We start from the raw sequence: 23,382 nt of genomic DNA on the forward strand, positions 1-23,382 counted from the left end.
TATGAACTACAAAATTGTCCACAGGAAATAGTTTGTGAAAATCAAACTGTGAAAAACTGCAGATGCTGAAAATCTGAAACAAAAACAAAAGATGCTAGAAGCATACAACAGGTCAAACAGCATCTGTTTCTACAAATGTTCCCTGACTTGCTGAGTGCTTATCCATAATTGTTGCAATAACTAGTCTCTCAGGTATTCCGCTTCTGTATTAAACAATAGATTGCAAAGCTGCCAAAGCAGCAAAAGGTTTGCTTATTTGCAAATGATCACAGTGCATCACTTCTTCGTCCTAACTTAGTGTAGCAGAATGTGGCCCTCTTTAATTTCATTTACCTCCAGAAACAGAATGGAGTTTGAATGCCAAAGCATTGTTTCTGCTGGAAAGGTGGAATTGCAATTATGCAGTGCTGTTCATGTCATTATGTTGTTAGAGACATGGCATCCTTATTGATGTTCCAAAGCACTTCACAAGTAATGCATTCCTTTTGATGTAGTGGCTACTATTATGTGGGTAATTGTGGCTTCAATTTATGCACTGCAAGGTCCCATAGGAAAAGATGAGAAAAATTCTGTCTCTGGTGATACTAATTGAGGAATAAGTATTTGGCCAGGATACGTGTCTCTGGGATAGCTCTATTTCCAGTCCTGTCATGACATCATTTATAACTGCCAGTGCGGATACAATTGGCCTTATCAGTCCCTTCCCTGAAACATAGTGACACCTCCCACAGTGTGTCACTTTCCCTTTCCAAACATAACTTTTATAAAAGAGCATTTCTTGACAATTATAAATGTTTTCCATCAAACTTCATAGTAGGTGTGATTAAACTGTCTTTTAGTTGTCATGAATGTGTCTTTCTGTAAAAACTGAAACTCACATAATGTAGGACCAGGATAGGCTACTTTCAGCCCCTTGAGGGTATCTGCTGTCCTTTAGATTATAATGAACCCTGTATTCCTAACTCCAGTTATCAACCTTAGTTCTTCAAGCTCCATGTCCCTTCATATCATTTCTTAATAAAAATATATTAATTTTGCTTTAAAAAATTTCAGTTGATATAATATCAACAGGTTTTAGAGGAGCCTTGCTCTAATTTTAGGTTTATTCCCCCTTGTTCTGGATTTGTGCATAGTTTATCCCTTCATCCATGTTGTTATATCTTTTATTTTCCTTAAGCTACTTCAGCTGAATCACGTCGTAAGACATTCACAAACAAATATAAGATTCCACAAGTGTGGGATAATGTCCATTTGTACTTTATAGTATACAGGACAAAACAAAAACACAAGAACACAGGAAGAACAAAGACAACAAGAGCAGGCTACCAGGCTCCTCACGCCTGCCCTGTCATTCAATATGATCATAGCTGATTTACACTAGCCTCAACTACTCTTCTCTACCAGTTCCCATAGCCCTCAATTCCCCAGTACTTCAAAAGATATATCTACCTTCACCTTAAAAACTTCTAATCATCTGGGCTTCACAACTCTCTGAGGCAGAGAATTCCAGAAATTCACCACCATCTGCAAAAAGAAATTTCTGTGCACCTCCGTTTCTCAATGACCAGCTGCTTATCTTATAAGTATGTCCCCCTGTTCGATACTCTCCCACTGGTGAAAACAGCTTAACGACTACCATGTCAAGCCCCCTTAGGATCTCATATGTCTGAATAAGGTCAAGCGCTCATTCTTCTAAACTCCAAGGAAACTGTCTAGCCTGTCTTGACAGGAATTAGCCGGTGAAACTTCTTTGGACTGTCTCAATGTTACTATATCCTATGTTAGATCAGGGGACCAAAACTGTGTGTACAACTCCAGGTGTAGTCTCACAACACTGTACAATTGTAACAAAACTTCCCTTTTTCTAAACTCTAGCCCCTTTGCAGTAAAGCTCCGTATGCCATTTGTCCTCTTTACTACTGGCTGCAACTGCCTGCTACCCCTTTGTGATCCATGCAATAGAAACCTGCATTCCTCTTTACATCACTTGTTTGCAGTCTCATCTCCATTTAGATAATGTGCCTTTTTGATTCCTCCTACAAAGTATGTGACCTCACACTTTCCACATTGAATTCCATTTTTTCCCAATCACTCAATATATTTATAACCTGTCGTGGGCTCAGAATATCCTCACTGCAACATGCCCTTCCACTTATCATCAGCAAACTTGAACACCTTGCATTTCACCCTTCCTCAGGGTCGTTAATATAAATAATTAATAATTGAGGGCCAAGAACTGATCCCTGGGGTACTACACTCATTACATCCTTCCAGCCTGAACAAGACCCATTTATTCCAATTCTGCTTTTTTTCTGTGTGGTAGCCAGTTTTCAGTCCATGCTAACACACTTGATGAGCTCTCAATGTATGTGCATCAAGATGAAGTGCCAAAAGTGACCAGGGTATTTAAATTAATGGGAGATATCTTATGCTGCTTTCAATAATTTTCTTTCAAAAATGTATTTTAATGAAAGTTTATCACCTCTTCTATTTTGGCAAGTTAATCTCTAACTCGTTTCTTCAAAGATGCAAGAGGGCTAAAATTGTTATATTGTGACCTTAACATCCTCATAGATGGTATTATCTTGGTGTTTGAAGCTACGGTGACACACCTATAGATGATGAAATCTGAGTGCTTGAAGTTATAAAAACACAGCTATAGATTGGCTCAGCTGACTTGCTGTCACAGTGTATGCACCAGGTTCTGATGTGGCATTCTATCAAATGTTTTTTGGAAATCTAAGCACTCTGCAGCTACAGGTTCTCCTCTATTGACTCTCACTCATACAGCCCCGACAACTTGAGCAAATTTGTCAAACACGATTTACCTTTCATAAGATCATGTCAAAGTCGAGTTTACTGTCATATGCACAAGTACATGTATGCACAGGTGCAATGAAAAACTTACTTGCAGCAGGCACATAGCATATAAGCAGCATTCACAAAGATAAACATAAATTATACACAATTGTTACAAGAAAGAACACAATTAGAACAAAAAAAAACAAAGTCCATTTTAGTGCAGAGTGATCCAAGTGGTCATAGTGTTTGCAAAACTGTAGTGATTAGGGTTGAGCCGGTTGGTTCAAGAATCGAATGGTTGACGGGAAGTAGCTGTTTTGAACCTAGTGGTGTGAGACTTAAGGCTTCAGTACCTCCTGAACAAATGGTAGCTGTGAGAAGATGGCATGGCCAGGATGGTGGAGATTTTTGGTGATAGATGCTGCCTTCCTGAGGCAGCACCTCTTGTAGATACTACTGATGGTGGGGATGGACGTGCCTGTGATGTATTGGGCAGAGTCCACTACTCTCTGCAGCTTCTTGCATTCCTACGCATTCGAATTGCCGTAGTAGACCGTAATGCAGCCAGTCAGGATACTTCCAACAGTACATTTGTAGAAGTAGAACTAGGTTTCATTATACTCAGCTTTCCTAAATGATTTGTTCTTTCCTCTTTGAGTATTGACTCGAGCATCTTGCCAACAGTAGATGTTGAACTAACTGGTCTAGAGTTTCCCACCTTCTGTCTTCCTCCCCTTTCGAACAAAGGAGTCACATTCACTGTTTTCCAATCCTCTAGTACCCTCCCGGAATTTAGTGAGCTTTGAAAAATTTCAGCCAATAGATCCACCATCTCTGCAGCCACTTCGTTGAGTGCAGGCCAACTTGTCTGCCTTTAGTCCTGTGAGTTTCTCTAATACTTTGTCACTTATAATTGGGAGTTCCTCCCTGTTACTTGAAATTAGCCCATCTGTTATCTTTAGAATATTTGCAATGTCCACTGCAGTGAAGACTGATGCAAAAAAATTGATTTAACATATTTGCCTTTCCTTTGTTTCCTGTTACTATAGCACCATCTCTAGAGGTCCCACACGTACTGGATCCACCCTCTTCCTTTTTTAGCTATCAATAGAAGCTCTTACTGTTCATTTTAATAGTACATGCAAGTTTTCTCTCAAAATCAATTTTCTCCCTCCTTATGAACTTCTTAATCTTTCACTGCTGGTTCCTAAAAATTCCTGGCCCTCTGGTCTACCACAAGCCCTTGCTACTTTTGTATGTCCTATGTTTTGATTTAATATCATGTTTGGCCTCTTTTGTTAACCATGGATGGTTCTTCTTTCTCATGAAATCCCTCTTTATAATTGAAATAAATTTATCTTGCGCATTATAGACCAGCTGTTTGAACATATGCGTCTGCTCATCTGCTGACCTATCTCAAAGCTTACTTAACCAGTCCACTCTAGACAGCTCCACCTTTATGCCTTTATAATTACCCTTATTTAAGTTAAAGGCACTGGTTTTGGACCTAAGGTGTTCTGCTGCAAACTGTCTGGAATTCTACCATGTTATGGTCACTACTTCTTATGATCGTTAACCACAAAATCACTTATTAATCCTTCTTCATTACACATGGAAAGTCAAAGGAATCAGGTGAAGCAGATAGAACTTTGGACGATCACACTTGGATAGCTGCATCCCCAGTTCTGGTCCCCAAATTACAAAACAAAATATAGAGACACCACAAAAAATGTAAAAATTAGAGTCGAATGATACTTGCACCTAATTGGTGATTCCATAGAAGAGAAGTCAGAGAAGAGCTGGAGGTCAGTTACTGGTGCATCTGACCTGCTCTGACTCTGGACTCACTGCTGAAGTACATAACTAAAGATTCAGATGCAAACCCCATTCATTTGAAGGGAGTCACTAATCTTGATTTAAAAAAAAGTAAGCGCAATAAAGTGGATTATCTACCAGATACATTTTTTAAAAAAAAAGTTAAAATGATTTTAACTGTGACAATCTGTTCAAAAGGCTGTCAGAATCTATTGCAAGAGGCCAGATCACTTAGAATCATAGAGCAATACAGCATGGATACAGGCCCTTCAGCCCAACCGGTCCACACCAACCACGGTGCCCACCCAGCTAGTCCCAATTCCCAGCAGTCGGCCCATATCCCTCTCTCAATCCATCTACTTGCCACTCTCTGTATGAAAAAGTTGCCCCTCAGGTACCTGTTAAATCTTTCCCCTCTCTCATTAAACCTATGTCCCCTAGTTTTGGACTCCCCTACCCTGGAGAAAAGACTGTTACCATTCACCTTATCTATGCCTCACATAATTTGAAACAGTTCAATAAGATAGCCCCTCATTCTCCTACGTCCCAAGGAATAAAGATCTAGCCTGGCCAAACTCTCCCTGTAACTCAGGCCCTCTAGCCCTGGCAACATCCTCGGACTTCTGGCAGCCCTCTCCATCTTGATGCCTTGGAATCCAGATTCCAAGAGGCAAGTGTTGCCATGGGAAAGCCATGAAAAGCAAGAATATGCCACAAGCCAGATGATCTGAGCCCACTTTTCCCCAGAAATAAAAAGGCTTATAAAAGATGACATGATAAGGTGTCTTTAAAATTACAAAAGGTTTGATAGAATAGATTTGGAAAAGTTTAGCAAAACTTTCTTAACCAGAGAGCAGAGAGAATGTGAAACTTGCTACCACAGGGAGTACGTGAAGAAAATATCAAGAATTCATTTAAAGGAAAACTAGATTAAGTATGAGAAAATGTGTTACCTCAGGAGAAATTATCTGTGAGTTAGTTGTAAGTGTTGGATGTTTAAAAGTCATTTTAAAAAATTATTTACTGTTTAATGTATTACAGCATAAATAAATGTTTCATTTGCTGTATTGTTTAAATCTGTTTATTTTGACTTAATTGCATGCTTATGAGCAGGAATTATTTTTTCCAGGAACTGTGGTTGGCGTGGATGAGACCGCTGCTTTCTCCTGGATAGTTTGCAACACATGCGGAAATGGAAAATTGGAAAAGATGCCTGGGGGATGGTCAGTACGTGAAAATGTGTTGTGTGATGTAGTAGTTATTTAGAAACTAACTGGCACCATTTTTGTTTAATATTTTTGCCTTAGTACTCCTGTGAGAATACTAAATATTTTCTTCTGCTATAGCATATGTACGTATAAACACAGGAAAACATATAATCTAACAAATGTAACCTCAAAAAAAAGAGATAAGGATTTCAAATCCTCGAATTTTTGTGTTGGTCTCTTTAAAACAAAGATAGTAGGAAAGAGTTTCTGTACTGCGATTTATCTAGGAATCCTTGTGGAAGTTCACTTTGAGTATTGACATGGACTTAAACTGTCAGTAGCAATTTCCAGCCTGTTGCTGCTCTGGTGGACTCCTCACCAAGAGTTCAGCAGAATACCGCTGAACTTGTGCCTGGATAAATTTGGGGTATTTCCTCTTCAAATACTTGGGAGAAATAGGCTGTTGTGGAAAATGTGTCTTTTTTTAAATTCAAATTACTTTCATTTTTAAAATATTTTTATTGTGTTTGAATCTTTTTGTAATTTTTAAAAAACTTGTTGCAAATGTTACTGTATGTTTGAGAATGTCAAGGGCATTCACAGTGACCTGATCACACTGGAGGTTATGCCAGTCTATTACTCTGGGAGCGATGGAGTCTGAACAGCTGTCAAAGATGTGTGTGCTCAAATAGCCCCTTTACTGCACTCAGCCGTGCCAAAGTGCTAGGAGCGAAGCTCCCAGTGGAAGATTGTGCTAGAGGCCGTGCTGGAACAAACAGCATAGTTGTGGAGATGGCAACTGATGATTTCAGGACAAAAGAAGATCTCCTTCAATGTTACATACAAACGGGAGACAAGAGACTTCAAATGCTGAAATCTGGCGCAAGAGATAAACTGCTGGAAGAATTCAACGTGTCAAACAAAATCTGTGGAGGCAAATGGATGGTCAATATTTCGGGTTGAGGCCCCGCATCCGGACTTGAGAGTGTAGAGGGAAGATAGCCAGTATATAGAAGAGTTAAGCAGAAGCTGCAAAATGATGGATCTCATCAGGCGAGGAGGTCTGATGAGTAGATGGAGCCAGGTGGGGAAAGGGTAGAGGCAGAGGCTGGTGGGTTTTAGGTAGAACCAGATAAGGGAGTGATGATGGGCAGATTGATCCAGTTGGAGAGAGGATAAAAGGTGAGCCAAGGGAGAAGAAACCCAGTAGATAGTAATGTGGGTGAAGAACCGGGTGGGAGAGGGTAATGAGTCTAGCTAATGGGTGGGGGCGTGGAATGGAAAACATGAACAAATGGAGAGAGACCCTGGGTGAACTGATGGGCCACAGGGGTGAACAACATAGAACATTACAGCCCAGTACAGGCCCTTCGGCCCACAATGTTGTGCCGACGTTTTGTCCTTCTCTGAGATCCATCTAACCCTTCCCTCCCACATAGCCGTCCATTTCTCTACCATTCATGTGTCTATCTAAGAGTACCTTAAATATCCCTAATGTATCTGCCCCCACAACCTCTGCCAGCAATGTGTTCCACGCACCCACCACACTCCCACAAAACTTACCCCGACATCCCCCTTATATCTTCCTCCAATCACGTTAAAATTATGCCCCCCTTGTGTTAGCCATTTGCACCCTGGGAAAAAGTGAGTTACCTGAAATTAGCCCCACCATTTGATATATTTGTCCTTCCCCAACTTGATTCCCAAAGTGCATCACTTGCATTTATTGGGATTACATTACCTTTCCGTCTGATCTATATCCTGCTGTAACCTTAGACAACCTTCCCTTCTATCCACACTATTACCAACTTCCGTGTGATCTGCAAATCATTTCTCCTAAATTCACATCTGAGTGGTTAATATATATCACAAACAACATGAGTCCCAGCACCAATCCTTGAGGTACACCACTGGTCACAGAATTACAATCAGAATGTACCATTACAGAGCACATTCACATTAAACTTTTCTCATGAAAACAATAAATTATGTAGGTTGCTATAAGTTCTTCAGAATCTATTTGCTTTCCTATTCACTTGTATTAAAGAACTTCCTTCTACTTTCCACATCATCAAAAGAAACTTTGAGGCCTACATTATTTTGATGTGCCATTTTATGTAGAACTCTGAATTATGTGCGGGATGAGAAGAATGGACCTGTAGATAAAAAGGAGAAAGTAACATTGAAGGTGATAGATATAAAAATGTTGTACCAATTTAAGTTATGCAACGTATCAGCAAAAAAAATCACTGAATATTTCAGTTGCTTGATGTTCTGATGTCTTTTATTCGAAGTCACAGAGCTGTTGATAATAATTCCATAGCTTTCAGAGCACTTTGAAATCCATACTTTGAAATTCCAATAATGTTCGTGAGCAACGTGGAGAAAGTGTTTATCCCAAATGCATGCAACTGTAAATGTCCCAGTGTGTTGTTCATGGGCTGAAAAGAAAAGAGGATTTGGAAATCAATGAGCACTTCAATCACCTTGGCATAGGCAAAGGAGGCCTCGGGCCAAATGCTGGAAGATAGGGTTAATATGGATGGGTGCTGACTGGTTGGTGGGCCAAATGGCCTGTTTCCATTATGTATGACTCTCCTCTACTTGATGATTTGATGCATTATTCAAAGATTGGTGTATCACTATGTGGTAATCAAATGCTAAATGAATTGTTGTCTTTTTCTTGGTTTTTAAAACTCAGATTGTTCATGTTACAGTGAACTATTTTACTGCCATCAATGTGCTCAGTCTGTGATGACACCTCTAACAAAGATGCAATTGGAAGTGTTTCTGCATTGTCCTGTGCTGCCAAACAGTACCATAAAAGTTAAGGTAACTATTGTTCATGGATTTTTTGGAAATTAGTACATTTAACATTAACGACGTAAATGTCGGCACATAATTTTATCTTAAAGGATTGCTGGAATTCTATGAAAATACCAACTTATTAAACACTCTTTTCCCCTGCTTGGGTCCACAAAGTCTCTAAACATGAATAATTACCATATACTGTGTTGTTAAAATTTAATAATATATGGCTATTTATCTGCGAAGCTTGATACCTTAACTGGAAGTAAATCAAATCTCCGTAGACTGGTTGATGTTTCTCTCTAGGAAATAAACATCAGCTGACTAATGCACTGCATTGATAGCAGCCATGGAGCTGTGCCTGGCCCAGTCCATCCTACACTTAAGTGAAAATTGTTGCTTAGTGGCATGCACCTTTGTTGACAGATTCACGGAGCAAATGCATTCCTTTTTAAAGATTTATGCCATTTTATTCACTACTTGATGTCAGTTTTGGATTCCATATAGTTTTACAATTAAACATTTATTTGTTAATGCTGAGGTTATACATTTTCTATTGTTACACAGATGGAAGTCATTGGGCCAAATGGGTCCATGCCTACCTCCACCAGAGCAATCAGTCCCATTCCCCCTCTCATTTTTCTGTAACCCTGTAATTTGTCCTCTCGCATGTCCATCGATGCCCTTTTGATCCTTTTGCCTCTTGCCTATTCTAAGGGGTAATTAACCTACCACTAAAGGTTCTTTTGAGCCATAAGCTTCAGACCTTTAACCTCTTTGTGTATAGGATCACTCACTGTAGCAAGATTGAATTACTTAAAGGCATTTTGAATATGTAGTATTTTCTAGTGTATGTGGATTGACAGGAATTACTGCTTAGCCAAACAAAGTTGAACTTTGACAAATTTCCCACACTTTGGTACAACCGAGTCAAGTACCTGTCACACATACTCATGGGGGATACAGTTGCTAACTTTCAGTGAATTGAACTTGGAATTGGGATCCAGAACTTCTGAGTCATAACCATACATTGAAGGCTTTCCTGTTTGAATTGTAGGTCAAGCAGTAGTTGAGACATCTGCCTTAGTACATATTTCTACATGGAATGTATTACATGATGCAGGTGGAGGGGGAAATTGTGAATATTAAACATAAAAAAGAATGAAAATCAGCAAAACCATTACTACTGAAAAATTAAAAGTTTGAACTTTATATATATTCAGTTGACATTATTTCTAAACTCTCTCTCCTAATATTGGTGTTGGATTATATCTGGCAGCACTTCAATGGTATTAATACTGCATGCAGCTTGTCATAAATGTACTTTTCTGTGTGCCAGCACTTTAAAGAATTTCTTGTACCTTTGGCTGAAGAGCTTTGCTATGGTTTTGCTGTACTCATTTAACTTCATTCAGTTAGAGCAAAATAAAGTAGGTCTTTGAGCTTAAACCCAAATTCCAAACAGTGTTAATATTTTAAGTTTCTTTAAAAGTAAGCCAGACAGAGAATTGTGACTTCTAACAAAGTTGGCAATAATTCCAATGCTTCTTGGAAATGTGAGTAGATAAATAGCTTACCTAACTTCTCTGCCTGTATTAAAAATGTTCGCTGTTGAGTGAAGTTGCCCTTTTAAGTAAAAAGAAATAAACAAACTGCTTTTGATATTAAGATAATTTCCAGAAAATTTATCTTAGGAGGTGTTATAATGGGATTTGCTTGCATTGGATGAAGCAGGCTGGAGCATAAAAGTAAACACAAAGGCTAAACTAGTATTGATTTAGTCAGTACCAGTGGAAAGGTAATGAAGATTTTCTTCTTCCTAATGGAATATACCTAAATATAGTATGTGCATGAGTCTGATGCATTTTGTTTGTGATCTTATTTCCCAATACAGCTACGGGAACCAAGCATTTCATCCTTGCTGATGCATTCCTCCAGGGATAAAGAAGTGAGTTATTCTTGTGTGCAGTTGAAGTTAACAAACATTAATTTTTTTGTGGCAAAACCATTTTGGTATGTAAATTGGTTAATTATAGAAGTGACTGCATTCAGAGATTTAAAACAGCAGTAATTCAGGGATTTAACCCATCGCTGGAGTTTGTTCCACAGCTATCACTAAGCAATTTCAGAACTTTGGAACATCCAGACAAACTACAGACTTAACATTATTGTTACAGAACTTTACAGACCAGTATTACTTGCTTTATTAACCTGTTCCTCTGAAGAGAATAATGTACAATTTCTTTGACCCTAGGTGTCAAATCTATCATCCATCTACTATGGCCTGCAAGTAGCTTAGGTTCTATTGAGTTGACAGATGGCACAATGTTATTATTATTTTTAAGAGGAAAGTATCTAAGCCACATCTTTGCTAGCACAGTTGCACAGTTTTTCAGCATTCCATGTTGTAAAACTCAAACTTTTAAGTACCATTACTATAAAATATCAGCACAGAATTTTTTAAATTCCTGCATTCTGCTTTTTCTGCAAATTTGTAATTAATGCTAATGTAATCATTCCTGAATATGAAGGCACCGATAGCTGAAGGACTATATCAAACAGTTTTAAGCAGTGTTTTTTTAAAAAAAGGTTGAGAATTTGGTAAGACTTCAACAGTGTTCCAGGATGGTTAAGTAACAGTTGGACAAGGAAAGAGAATTAAAAAGAGTACTTGAATCGGGAAATAAGTTTGCCCACTGAAAGTCAGGAAAAAAATCTGTATGGCAAGTAAAGGAATTAGGCTGAGGAAAACATAGCACGGGATTCCTTTGCTGCTCCAATTTAAATGTGCCAACTCCTAAACCCAAAATAAAACCTCCCTGGCATTGGAAGTTATTTTCTTTTCAAGTGTGGAGATTCATTCCTTCACCTTTTAAATGCGTACAGCTTTAAAAAATATTTCTCTTTCTCTCTTGTTTGAATCCTTCTTTTGCTTTCAGTGTGTTAAGTAACCATGAATTCACTAATGCGTTGTACATTTCTCAGTTGAGACATTGTACCCTCAGTAATAAAATCATCTAAAGCAGCAAATTTTGGGGCAGAACCTGCTGATAGCCATAAACTGTGTATGCTTGCCCCTGACCATCTAATGTTTTTAGGTATCAACGCTGGCCAGAGTGTACTAATCCATAACAGGGAAGCCTACATAATGGAGGGCCCTTGCATGAAGTTATGCTATCCTATGGGTGAACTGGAACAAAGCCCACACAGCAGAAAAAGTCTTTGACATCACACCTAACAGGCTTTACTGTCTAGGATTTGAAAGCTTCTGAAAGTCTCTAACATACAGAAACATTAAAAAAAAATAAGTTTGAGGGAAGGAATTAAAACTTAGAAAGTGGAAAAAATAAGGAATTTAAATATCTGTGAACAGCAAACAAATATTTTAATAAACTTCATTAATTCTAAAACTTGTAAATTACTTTGTACTTGAGTAAACTTGATATCCCTGTGCCAGTTCCAACCTAGAATAGGCTCAGCAAGGGGATTTGCCCACCATAATTGCTGATGAATTCCAGCAAGTTTGCGCTCTTGTACTAGACTCCACTAGGGGAATTATTCATAGAGAGAAGCTAACAAATTTGGGATTTCCAGTATTTTCTCAGGAATCCAAAATGTGATGGCAGTTTGCAATTCCCAGTATGTTCTGACCCTTTGTCAATCAGTGATGAAATCTGAAAAAGTTACAGCTTTAATTTACATCTTTGTTGTTCCAAATTGGTTTAAGTTTTTTTTAACAATACCTGTTTTCAAAATATGTATTTTTTTTTATTTCCAGAATAATCTGTAAAAGACAGGTTTAAATCAATACATGAAAATGTAGATTGTCTTCAAATTGTATCTTTTATAAGATGCATTACACTTAGTCAACACCAGATGAGCTCTGTAGCCTCCAATGCATTCAGAATTCTGACAGCAAATATACAGTATAGTTTCCCATAAACCCAGAAATCAGGAATTTTCTAATATGGCCATTAATAATTTTTAAATGGGTTTATGCAGTTGTGAAGAATATTAATAAATGTCTTTACAATAAACAGTGAAAATATTTAAATAATTTCATTTCCAAGTAGAAATTAAAAGAATACCAATATTCCATTTAAGAAGTAATCCTCATGCTTTTTAAAAAAATTTTACAGTATTCCAACCAATCACTACAAATACTCTATTAAGCCTATAGATCAAAATGTGGTTTTAAAATAAGAATACACATCCACAGAAAGGAGATGTGTATGAAATGGCATATGTTTATATACATGTGTGATTTATATTTTCATTTAATAATGTATATTTGTGTATTGCATTTTTTTTACAATGTTTATTTTGTTATATAACCACCATGATAGGGTTATGAAGTAAACGGTATTCTTGGAAAGGAGGTGGGGCCTCTCAGCTGCTTTGTCCGCTCTGTAACCAATCATCCATCAATCTGGATTGGACTGGAAGAAATCCGTCTGCTGCAGTTGGTAACTCAGCCTCAGTGAAACTTCTCACCCATCAGCAATCATTGTGACAGTGATGGTTATATGTTTGATATTTTATGATGAATACCTGGTATTGCATTCCATATTTATGAGTCTCATGTATTGTAAATAAATAATTACTTTGGGTATGTGGTGTATCATTGTCTTTAAATTCTATATTTGTATCTTTAGGGGGGATCTAAAAGGTTAATGAAGCAACTTTATGAAAAGTAGGAAGAATACTTATTTTTATTTAATTATTTTGTTGTGAAATCAAGGGCTATTTGTAGGAAAGGTAAAAAGGGATCATACATACCTTGATCCCCACTTGAAACACAGTATCTTGCACATTTTTCATTGTGTAACTCTTTTCCCAGGTCTCCTTAGATTTCTGCTATATCTTTCCACCAACTTTGGATCTAAGGAACAGAGGTAGATCATTTATTCCCTTGACCTGGTCAGCTATTAGATCATAGCAGATGAATGATTTATAACAAATGGAATATTTGGTCTTCTTTTCATTTCTACTTGGAAATGAAATAATTTAAACTATTTTAGGTTGCTATTGTAAAGAGATTTATTAATATCCTTCACAATTGTTAAAACAGTTTTTACTACTTTTCAAAATTATTAAGAGCAGTATTAGCAAATTCTTGATTATCAATAATCCTTTAATTTAATGCTTCTATCTGCATTACAATACCTCCCATTTTTGTCATTTACATGCTTGGATATGTAGCTTTCTATCTATCATAGTAGTTCATAAGAAGTTTATAAATATATTGAATAGTTGTGGTTTCAACACAGAACTGTTCAGTCACATCTTGCCAATTTGAGTTTTGTTTGTTATCCCAATTCTCAGTATCCAAATTCCCCAGCCAGTCAACCATTTGCCTTTAATTCCATGAGTCTCAACTTTAGTTTACAATCTCTTTAATCGAATTTTATCAGGCATCTCCTGAAGATTATATCCGTATATACCTAGACACCTCTTCAAAAAAATTCAAATGGGTTCAAATTTAACAATTCATGTTAGCACTTTTCTGATCAACTGAAGTTTTTACAAGTGTTGAATCACTCTCAGTGATGAACTCCAGATGTTTCCTAAAAATAGATGGGCTTACTGTTCTAAAATTCCTTGTTTCCCTCTTTTGACTTTCTTATGTAATGAAGTTTCTCCAATTTAAAGGAATAGTTGCTGAATTAAGAGAATGTTGCAATATTGTAATTAAATTTCTGCAACGCTCTTGTCTATTTCCATTAATACCTTTGAACAGAAACCGTCTGCTCCTGGTAATTTACCATCCTTAGTGTCATTGTCTTCATTTGTTACAGTTATTTCACTCACTTTACTTTTGGTGAGTCACTCTCCCTAATTCAGTCTTACTTCGCTTGGAAGGTTAGTGTGTTATTTTCTTCCACTGTTCTAAATACTGGCAATAAGTAGTTATTCAACATACCTGATACTTCCTTTTGTTCATTTACAATAGCAAGGTTGTAATTTTTCAACAGGCCATGTTACTCCCAAACATACTTTTAATAATTTTTTTAAGAAAAACTTTGTTGATTTTGATATCACTTGCAACATTTTTTCATACTCAACCTTTTATATTTCTCGCTATCTGATTGGCTACCTTTCATTGCTTTTTGTTTGCATTTCTCTTGGACATTAGGATCAGTGCTAGCTTGTACCCTTCTGTATGCTTTTTCTTTTAGCTTTATGTTGTTCCTTACCTCTTTAATCATCTATAGCTGTTATTTTTTTGACAAATAGCACTCTTCCTCCTTAGGAGGATTAAATTGGTTCTGTATCAACTAAATTACTATTTGAACACCTTGCACTAAATTCCTGTTATTTTACCCCTCTACAGATTTTTCTAGTTCATTTGAACACTTTCTATTTCATAGAAGTCTGCCTCGGCTGCTAAGAACCTAGATTCAGATGTTTCACACTTCTCTCTTTCAAACACACCATTGAACTTAATTACAATATTATTCTGACATAAACTATTCATGTACTAACTGAATCAGGCTCATTTCTTGTTTCTAATTCTACTATGGCCTGCTCCCTGCCTGGGGTATATAGTTCCATCTTGAACAAACTCAGGAAATTTGCTGCATTTTTGACATGAGCTAGTTGTTTTATCTCAACACATATGAAAGTTAATATCCTTGGTTATAACCACTATACTTTTGTAAAATTGTAAAATCTCTGCATTTATATATTCTGCCACTTCCAATACTTGGTTGAAGAATGTTGGATGTAAAGAGACCAGAGTTGGAGGAACACAGAATGCAGGAACTGCAGATATTGGTGTTGTAATGGAACTGTAGGAATCCACAAGCTATTTTAATCGTGTGTAATTTCTCATTATTAAAAAAAATCCTTGTTTCATTTTAGAAATGTTGTAAGTGAGATATGGTTGGTTGCCAGTACAGATTATACTTTGGCTTTTCACTTTTTGATCTTTATCCAAATCCAGAACAAAAGGATGGGATTCAAAGTTCCTTTCCCTTCAGGCTGTGAGGGGAACTACATTAAATGAGCCCAAGTGGTGTTTTTGATGAGCACGAGCAGCAGCATGAGGCCATGGGTGTGGAGATGGAAAAAATATTGTACAACAGGAATGGTAAACATTTAAAGCTCTGTTCAAGGGAATGCTGAAAATATATACTCCACTCAAGGGGAAGAACAAACCAAAGTCTCATGAGAGTCCATGGCAAAATAAGGACATGAAGGTACAACTTAGGACAAGAAAAGATGCACATGTTAAACATAGAGATAGCAGAGGAATTATTGATAAGAGAATATGAAGGGTTTAGGAGAGGTCAAAGAAACAATTTGGAATGCAAGGAACAGCTATGAAATTAAATTACCAAGGAAAATAAAACAAAATAATAAAACATTTTACAGATCCATCAATAAAAAAGGAAGAAAAACAAAAATGCTGGAAATATTCAGCAGGTCAGGCAGCATCTACGAAAGGAGAAATAGTTAATGTTTTTGGTCAGGAATCCTTCATCAGAACTGGGAAAAAGAGAAAACAAGTTAGATTTAAGAGAAGGAAGGGTGAATGGATAGGACAAGGGGAATATCCGTGATAGAGTGAGGCTAGGGTTGCCACAGGGAGCAATTGTAGAGTGTGGGGAGGGGGAGGAGACAGAGATGGAACAAAACCTCTGAGGTGAGGGCAGTTAGTTAAGGGAAACACAGGACAAACCACAAATAATGGTTAGAGCCATGGAAGAGATATTAAATCATTATTTCATTTCAATATTTACCTGGAAAATTGAACAGGTGAACATGACATTAGATGACAGGGGTAATGTGATATGTATTAAAATAAAAATGGGAATATTACATAAACTAATCAAACTCAAAGGATAAACAACTTCGTATGTATCGATTGCCTTCAAACATTTGAAAGGAATCTTGGGCAGAGATAGCAGAGCCAAGATGATACATTTTTTAACAATTTGTTTAAAAAAAGGTGTAATGCCAGAGGACTGGTAGGTAGTTAACAGAATACCTATACTTATGAGGGAAGATAAATCATGTATTAGGAATTATGGGAATTATTCCTTGACATTTATGGTCGGAAATAATGGAATCCCCACCAGAAGAGAGAATTGAAGCATCATAATGAATAGTAAGCATGGATTTCATGTGAAAATCTTGCTTGACAGAGGTGACAGAGACAGCAGATAATGAAAATGCAGTGTATGTAATTTCTCCAGGTTTTCAAAAGGCCTTTGGTAATGTACCCCATAATAGACGAGTAGATGAGGTCATAGAATGTAGAATCAGGTAACAAAATACAGAATGAATTGCTAGCTAGCTTCAAGATAAATTAGTGCGGGAGTAAAAAGATAGCTATTCACAGTAGTAGAAGGTGTTTCACAGGGATCCGGACTGGGACTACAGGTGTTCATGATTTACATTTACGATTCTGATTTTGGAATCAAAAACACCTTCTCAATTTTAAAGATACCACCAAATTTGGAAGATTGTTATTACTGAGGAGGCCTGCAGCAAATTACAGGAAGATATTGATAAATTTACATATTGGCCAATAACCTTTTGGAAAGAATATTGCAATCGTGTTACTCGGAAGATGCAAGTTTACATGGGGAAGAGGATCAAAATGTTCTCAGACCACAGGTTAGCAAACTCATCAAAAAACATGCACTTTTTAAGAGGGAAAGAAATGAAAAGGAGAGAAGTCTGGTAAAACCATTAAACCTTGTTCAGTCATACTTGTGCATAATTCTGATTGCATTAATAAAAAGGATATAGAATCACAGGGAAGATTTACAGGATGAAACCAGAAATACATATCAGGAAAGGATAAACAGACTTGTGTCTTCTCGAGAAAACTGAGTGACCTGATAAAGGTCTTTGAAATGACAGGATTTGATAGAGTAGATACAGAATGTTTCCACTTGTAGGTACAGTAAGAGCATAACTGAAGACTAGCAATCTAAGACAGTCACCAAGCAATTCAATAGGGAATTTAGAAGAAACTTTTTACACAAAGAATATGGAAGTGGTGGTGGAGCAGAATGGTGAAGCAGCATTTGAGGAAGAAAGGAATTTATGCTGATGCATTTCAATGAGGAAGGACAGGAGGAGAATCCTGAGGAGCATCAATACTGGCATGAACAGGTTAGGCCAGATAACTATGTAAATGAAATGTAGGAGTGGTCATTGGGTCCCTGCTCCACCATTCAGTTAATCATGCCTGATTTTTTTTTATAGCCCATATACTTTCCTGCACCACTCCCATATCCTGATGCTAAGACACCTGAGAAAGGATTTTTCTTTCCATTCCCAACATTACTCTCTTTCAGCACCAATGTATTTAATTTTTATTTGCAAAACAAATAGACTTGCTCTTTGAATATGTCTAGGGTAGTCTGCAGTATCAAAATAAAGGAGATATTTTCTTTTATTCCCGTACCACCGAAACAAAAAGTCCTACCTGGGCTGCCAGTGTTGTGTGGCATTTATAGATTCGCCTGAACACAAATTACAGATCTTCAATTTATATTGTACTAAATTGAATGAAAACTTGCAATGAATTTGTACGGTCAACTTAGGTCAAAGGATAGGAGACCCTTTGCTGTCCACCGATTTGCTTAAAGGAGTGACAATTGTGGTCTTAAAATTTTGACAATTCCAGATTTAAGGTTTCACTTCCTTTTTGATTGCTGTAGTACTATTACTGCCTCAAAATTAAAAAGGGAACGCCACTTAAAACTGGTGATAATTCTCAGTGTTAGTGAACTATGGGCTGGGTGGAATTGTACCCTGGCTGTGTCAGGCAATGTTCAGCGAGTATATTAGACGCGCATGCATAATGCAAGAATTTTGAGTTATTTTAAAATTGATAATCCTAGTTATGTCTTTAAATATTTCCTTATAGACTCCGTCCTGTTCGATCCCGATTTTATTGTATCCTGTATAAATCGTACTAATCAGGAATCTAATGCTAAGTGGAAGCGCAGCTTCTGCGAAAATAAATTCCAGTGGGTCACATGTTCAAATGAACTTGTGTTCAGGTTAAAACTTGGGACTGAGTTATCTATTCACGTGCTTTCTCAATCGCAGCATGACTCAGCACAGCACACGATATCCTGTCGTCCGAAAATTTTCCATTCACCTTTTGTTTCCTTTGCCCAACCCACGTAGTCAACAAATACACCGCACAAACTAATAGACTTGACGTATTTAATGATTCTTTTCATAAAAATGAAATACAGTTACAAAACAAACGTCAACTATCGCTAGCAACCGTTTTGACTAATGTGAAAAAAGTTTGTAATCGTGGCATATAAATGTACCCCTAGTTGGATTAAGTATAGAAAAAAAATCAAGAATTATAAAAAATAATTTAAGGAACGTTTAGCTTTTGTTGCTGTGGCAAAGTTTTTAAGGCAGTCTGCAACAAGATTCAAGAGTTCAGAACTCAAGGCGAGAAAAATCTACACAATTTCTAAATTCACAGTACTTGCTACACATTATTTGATTCTTTGGTTGAGGTATGAGGCTTAAAGTGTTTTTAAGCTTTGTTCAACAGTCTGAACTTGCATTGAGGAAAGATGCTGCATTAGGTTGTTGCTCAAAAAAGTTCCTCATAATCGCAAGTTCCCTGGACAATTGCTCGATCCTTTTATGCAAGCGATCGTTCTCTGCATTGAGTTCCATCAGTTTCTGCTGCATTTCTGCGTTGCGCCGTTTCGCTTTATCTCTGCTCTTTCTCACGGCGATATTATTCCTTTCTCTCCTCTGTCGGTACTCGGAGCTTTGTCGGTCTACAGACTTCTTGGATCTTTCCTTTGCAGAGACCGATCTGCCGTGGGAGTTGGACGAGCTGGGCTCTGGGCTGGTGGGCGGGGTCGGCTGCCCCGTGGGCAAGTGCACGGTGGTCTGCGCGCAGGCTGCAATCTGAGAGTGCAACGGCGTTTCCATGTTCTCGTCCCGTTCCTCCTTAACCACCACTTTCGATAAGTCCAGCCTTTGATCGTAGCTGTTCCGCAGCTGAGCAGCGAACGGATCCCTCTCCGAGTGGGTACCTGTCGAGGCAGATATCCCAGTGACAGAGTTCATCATTGGACTGGCTGCTGTGTGGGACAGGTACCCATACTCGGGCTGAGACTTGTCCCCTTTGTTGGTACTGGCGAGCAGATCCGCCAGCAGGTCGTCGTTGTAGAGCTCCAGCTGGGAGCCTGACACCGGCTCCACTACGTAAGGGCTGAAGTCAATCGCAGTCTCGTCGTCGTAGATGGCACCTGCCGGGTTCAAGTCAATCAGGCTTGCTCTTTCCTCGCACATTCCCCGGTCCGGCTTGGTCAAAGTCACCCCACCGCTGACACCCTCGTAGAAGTTAGCCGGCTCGAGGGAAAACATGGGGAAGCATGGCGAGACGCAGCGTGAATCCAGGTTATATAGGTTACTCATGAAGGGGCTGGTTTCACCGGGCTCCGCCGCAACTCTCGGCACCTGGCGATTACTGCGATTGAAGTTTGCACCCAGTAAATGCAACGACTCCGCGCCGCCCGCCGCTTTATACAGCCCGCCTGCGCGCGTCACTCATTCAAAGACTCATTACCATGGAGGGGGGGCCGTGGTCTGTGCAAGGTTCGCGTATCCGGTTGATTTACTGCCGAGGAAGCGCCGCCCATCGGTGTGGGGGCTCTGGAAGGAGAGGAGGCGGAGTGTGGTGTCCGGACCGCAGTCAACAACGGTGGTAGGGGTTCATGACGGACTGGGTGCAACTTATACGGGATGGATCACATAGTTTTCGTGTGCATGCTTTCACTGCAGAAACTTGTTTGGGGGGAACCTAAACCGGGTCACTTTTAGTGAAAGTAACTCAAGTGTTGTGCAATTGGCAAACATCAGTTTACAAAACACTCCTTAAAGTAAACCACCGTCTCATACAGGTGTGTGCATTCCTCTTTTCAACGAGTGATCGCGTGTTACACTCTCACGATGAACCACTTCCCACTGGACTCGTTGTTTTTCCATGCTTGATTAGATAACTTATTCTAGAAACTTCAACGCCCTCCTCAGTCTAAAATTACTCAGTTAAGACCGGCTGGAAGCTTTTACTTGTTTTTTTTCTCATCTGAATGCTATCCTGCTAATATGAGTAGAACTGTATAAAGAATTGCACAATGTTGGGGTACAATTTTTAATTACTTAACCGCTCCCAGAATATAACTTCTCAGCTGTTTGGGGGGGGGGGGGCATGGAATTTAGCCGTCGATTTCAGGGAGCTCGTTAGACCACATCACACCAAACCAACCAGCATCATACAATAGAGAGGTAGCTAATAGTTTTACCTCTGATTTAGTATGAATTTAGAATAACAGTCCAAACAAAATCGTTGTATCCATGGAAGAGATGTATTGCTTTAGCTAACAATTGAAAGGGAGAATGTGCCTTTCTTTAATGTAACATCTCCTCAGGCAAAGGAGATGGCCAGTAGATTGCTGATAAAACACGAGCTTACAAATTGTGGTCGCAAAATTGGCAAAGCTATCATTACCCTGCAACTGTGACCTCCCAGCATATTGCAGCTACAGTCAGTGATAAAATTGGTAAATTGGTTTATTATTGTCATATGTATTGAGGTACAGCAAAAAAACTTTGTTTTACATGCCATCCATGCAGATCATTTCATTACAACAGTGCATTGAGGCAGTATAAGGGAAAACAATAACAGAATGCAGAATAAGGTGTTACAGAGAAGGTGCAGTGTAGGCAGACAAAAAGGTGTAAGGCCATAATTGAGGTATATTGTGAGGTCAAGAGTCCATCTTATCATATTAGAGAACCATTCAATAGATAACAGTGGGATAGAAGCTGTCCTTGAGCCTAGTGCGGGCTTTCAGGCTTTTGTATCTTCTGCCCGTTGAGAGGGGGAGAAGAGAAAATGTCTGGAGTGGAAGGGGTCTTTATGTTGGCTGCTTTACCAAGGCAGTGAGAAGTGTGGGTAGAGTCCATGGAGGGGAGGCTGGTTTGCAGTTGCCATAACCAAGCTGTGGTGCATCCAGATAGGATGCTTTCTGTGGTGAGGGTCAAAGGATACATGCCAAATTTCTTCAGTCTCCTGAAAAAGTAGAGGCACTGGTGACATTTCTGGGCCATGGCGTCTATGTGGTTGGACCAGACCAGGCTATTAATGATGTTCACTCCCAGGAACTTGAAGCTTTCAATCCTCTTGACTTCAGCACCATTGATGTAAACAGGAACGTGTACACTGCCTCCCTTCCTGAAGTCAGTGACCAGCTCTTTCAATTTGCTGACTTTTGTGGAAAGTTTGTTGTCATTGCACCATGTCACTAGGCTCTCTGTCTCCTTCCTGTACTCCGAATCGTCGTTATTTGAGATTCAGCCCACTACGGTGGTGTCATCTGCAAACTTCCTGAACAGTGTGTGTGGCAGACTGCAAGTGTTGGGATCCAACCAATATTGAATTATGTCATTTAATGTTATTTTCACTTATGAGCCATCAGCTTCTGAGTCTAGTGTGTCCAAATCATTGTTATTTTATGTAAATTGTTTTAAAATTACCTGATTGACAGGTGCCATTATTGGTGGATGCTGCAGATTCTGTATAGTGATGTGAATTAAATTAAAATTCATGCTACACTAATAACTGCACACTTAGAGTAGCTTTCTTAAAGATCAGTGATGAGCATTGTTTCTTCATCACAGAGCACAAACAATCCAGACCAGTATTTAAGCAAATGCAGCAGTCAATTTGTTTACTGAGTGGTTCTGAAAATTAATATCCTACCTTTCTGTAGCATTCGACTCAAAATCATGCCATCCTCTTTTAATGCTTTTCCTGCTGTTTAGCTCCTTCTTATTCCTTCCTAACTTGGCCAGTATGTGTCAGCGTGAGGTTGTCTTCCCTCATCTGCACCAGCATCCATTGACCCATCCTCTTATCTGTATTTCTTCCTGCAAACATCTGTACAAAGGAAATGCATATTTCTACATCTTCCTCACGATTGTTGGTTTGTCTATTATCAGTCAGAGTCAGGCAATGTGCAAATTTGTTGGAATTACCCCTGCATGTGTCTGCAAAGGACTTGCATTTCTTTTTGCTTCTCTCTTCAATTATCATTTATGGCAGAAAGTTACAAACCTCCCACCCTTTTGCATGTTGAAGCATCTCCTGTCTCCTTCAATTTTTTGACAGTGGTTTAAGACTTCTCTATCTGTTCCCTTTTTACTCTCTGGCAATCATTAAGAATGCCAGTGATTATTAGTGTTTCTTCCTATCAAACTGACTATTATCTTGTTTGGTGATATTTTTATTAGTCCCCTTATCTCAAAAACAGATCAAATTGCCCTTAAACATTTACATTCCAGAGAGTCCAATGCTGGTTTGTGCACTTTTTTCTTGTGATTTATTTCTTGCAGTCAAGCCATCAGTCTGGTTAATCTATGCTGTGTTCTCTCTTGTAATGCCCAGAACAGTATACACGACCTTGATATGATCTAATCAGAGCTGTCAATAGTTTTCACTAATACTTCAACTCCCTTGTTTATTTTAGATGGTACTTGCATGGATTGCTAAATTGTATGCTGAAATCTAAAGTGGGTTTCATTCTCGGCCTTTGACTCAAAGATGAAAGTATTGCCAGTTGAACTAGGCTGCCGTCTAAGGGTAGTTTGGAAGCTTGCATGCTAGAGATGCAAGAAATTTGGTTATGGCAAATATCCCAGTTATTACTGTAACATTTATATTAATAGTTTTAAAAAATCC

The 23,382-nt window shown here is 38.5% G+C and overlaps 2 protein-coding genes across 2 annotated transcripts in view; one reads left to right on the plus strand and one right to left on the minus strand.

The window, feature by feature from the left end:
* Positions 1-13,245, plus strand: part of spidr (scaffold protein involved in DNA repair) — a 193,400-nt gene extending 180,155 nt beyond the window's left edge. The window contains exons 15-18 of the mRNA XM_052022596.1: positions 5,747-5,840; positions 8,543-8,657; positions 10,528-10,581; positions 12,980-13,245. Coding sequence (XP_051878556.1) covers positions 5,747-5,840; positions 8,543-8,657; positions 10,528-10,581; positions 12,980-13,117 — 401 coding nt within the window. The 3' untranslated portion in view covers positions 13,118-13,245. The remainder of the gene's footprint in view (positions 1-5,746; positions 5,841-8,542; positions 8,658-10,527; positions 10,582-12,979) is intronic.
* A 5,568-nt stretch (positions 13,246-18,813) lies between these two features.
* On the minus strand, positions 18,814-20,155 carry cebpd (CCAAT enhancer binding protein delta). The gene has a single exon (XM_052023808.1). It carries the CDS (start codon positions 20,055-20,057, stop codon positions 19,170-19,172), a length of 888 nt encoding a protein of 295 aa, XP_051879768.1. The 5' UTR covers positions 20,058-20,155; the 3' UTR covers positions 18,814-19,169.
* Positions 20,156-23,382: the final 3,227 nt, after the last annotated feature.

Source organism: Pristis pectinata, chromosome 9 (assembly GCF_009764475.1).
Source record: "Pristis pectinata isolate sPriPec2 chromosome 9, sPriPec2.1.pri, whole genome shotgun sequence".
NCBI classification, from domain to species: domain Eukaryota; kingdom Metazoa; phylum Chordata; class Chondrichthyes; order Rhinopristiformes; family Pristidae; genus Pristis; species Pristis pectinata.

Bases quoted from the DNA above. Each gene is read 5' to 3' on its own strand.
- cebpd (XM_052023808.1), bottom strand. From the start codon at position 20,057: ATGAGTAACCTATATAACCTGGATTCACGCTGCGTCTCGCCATGCTTC.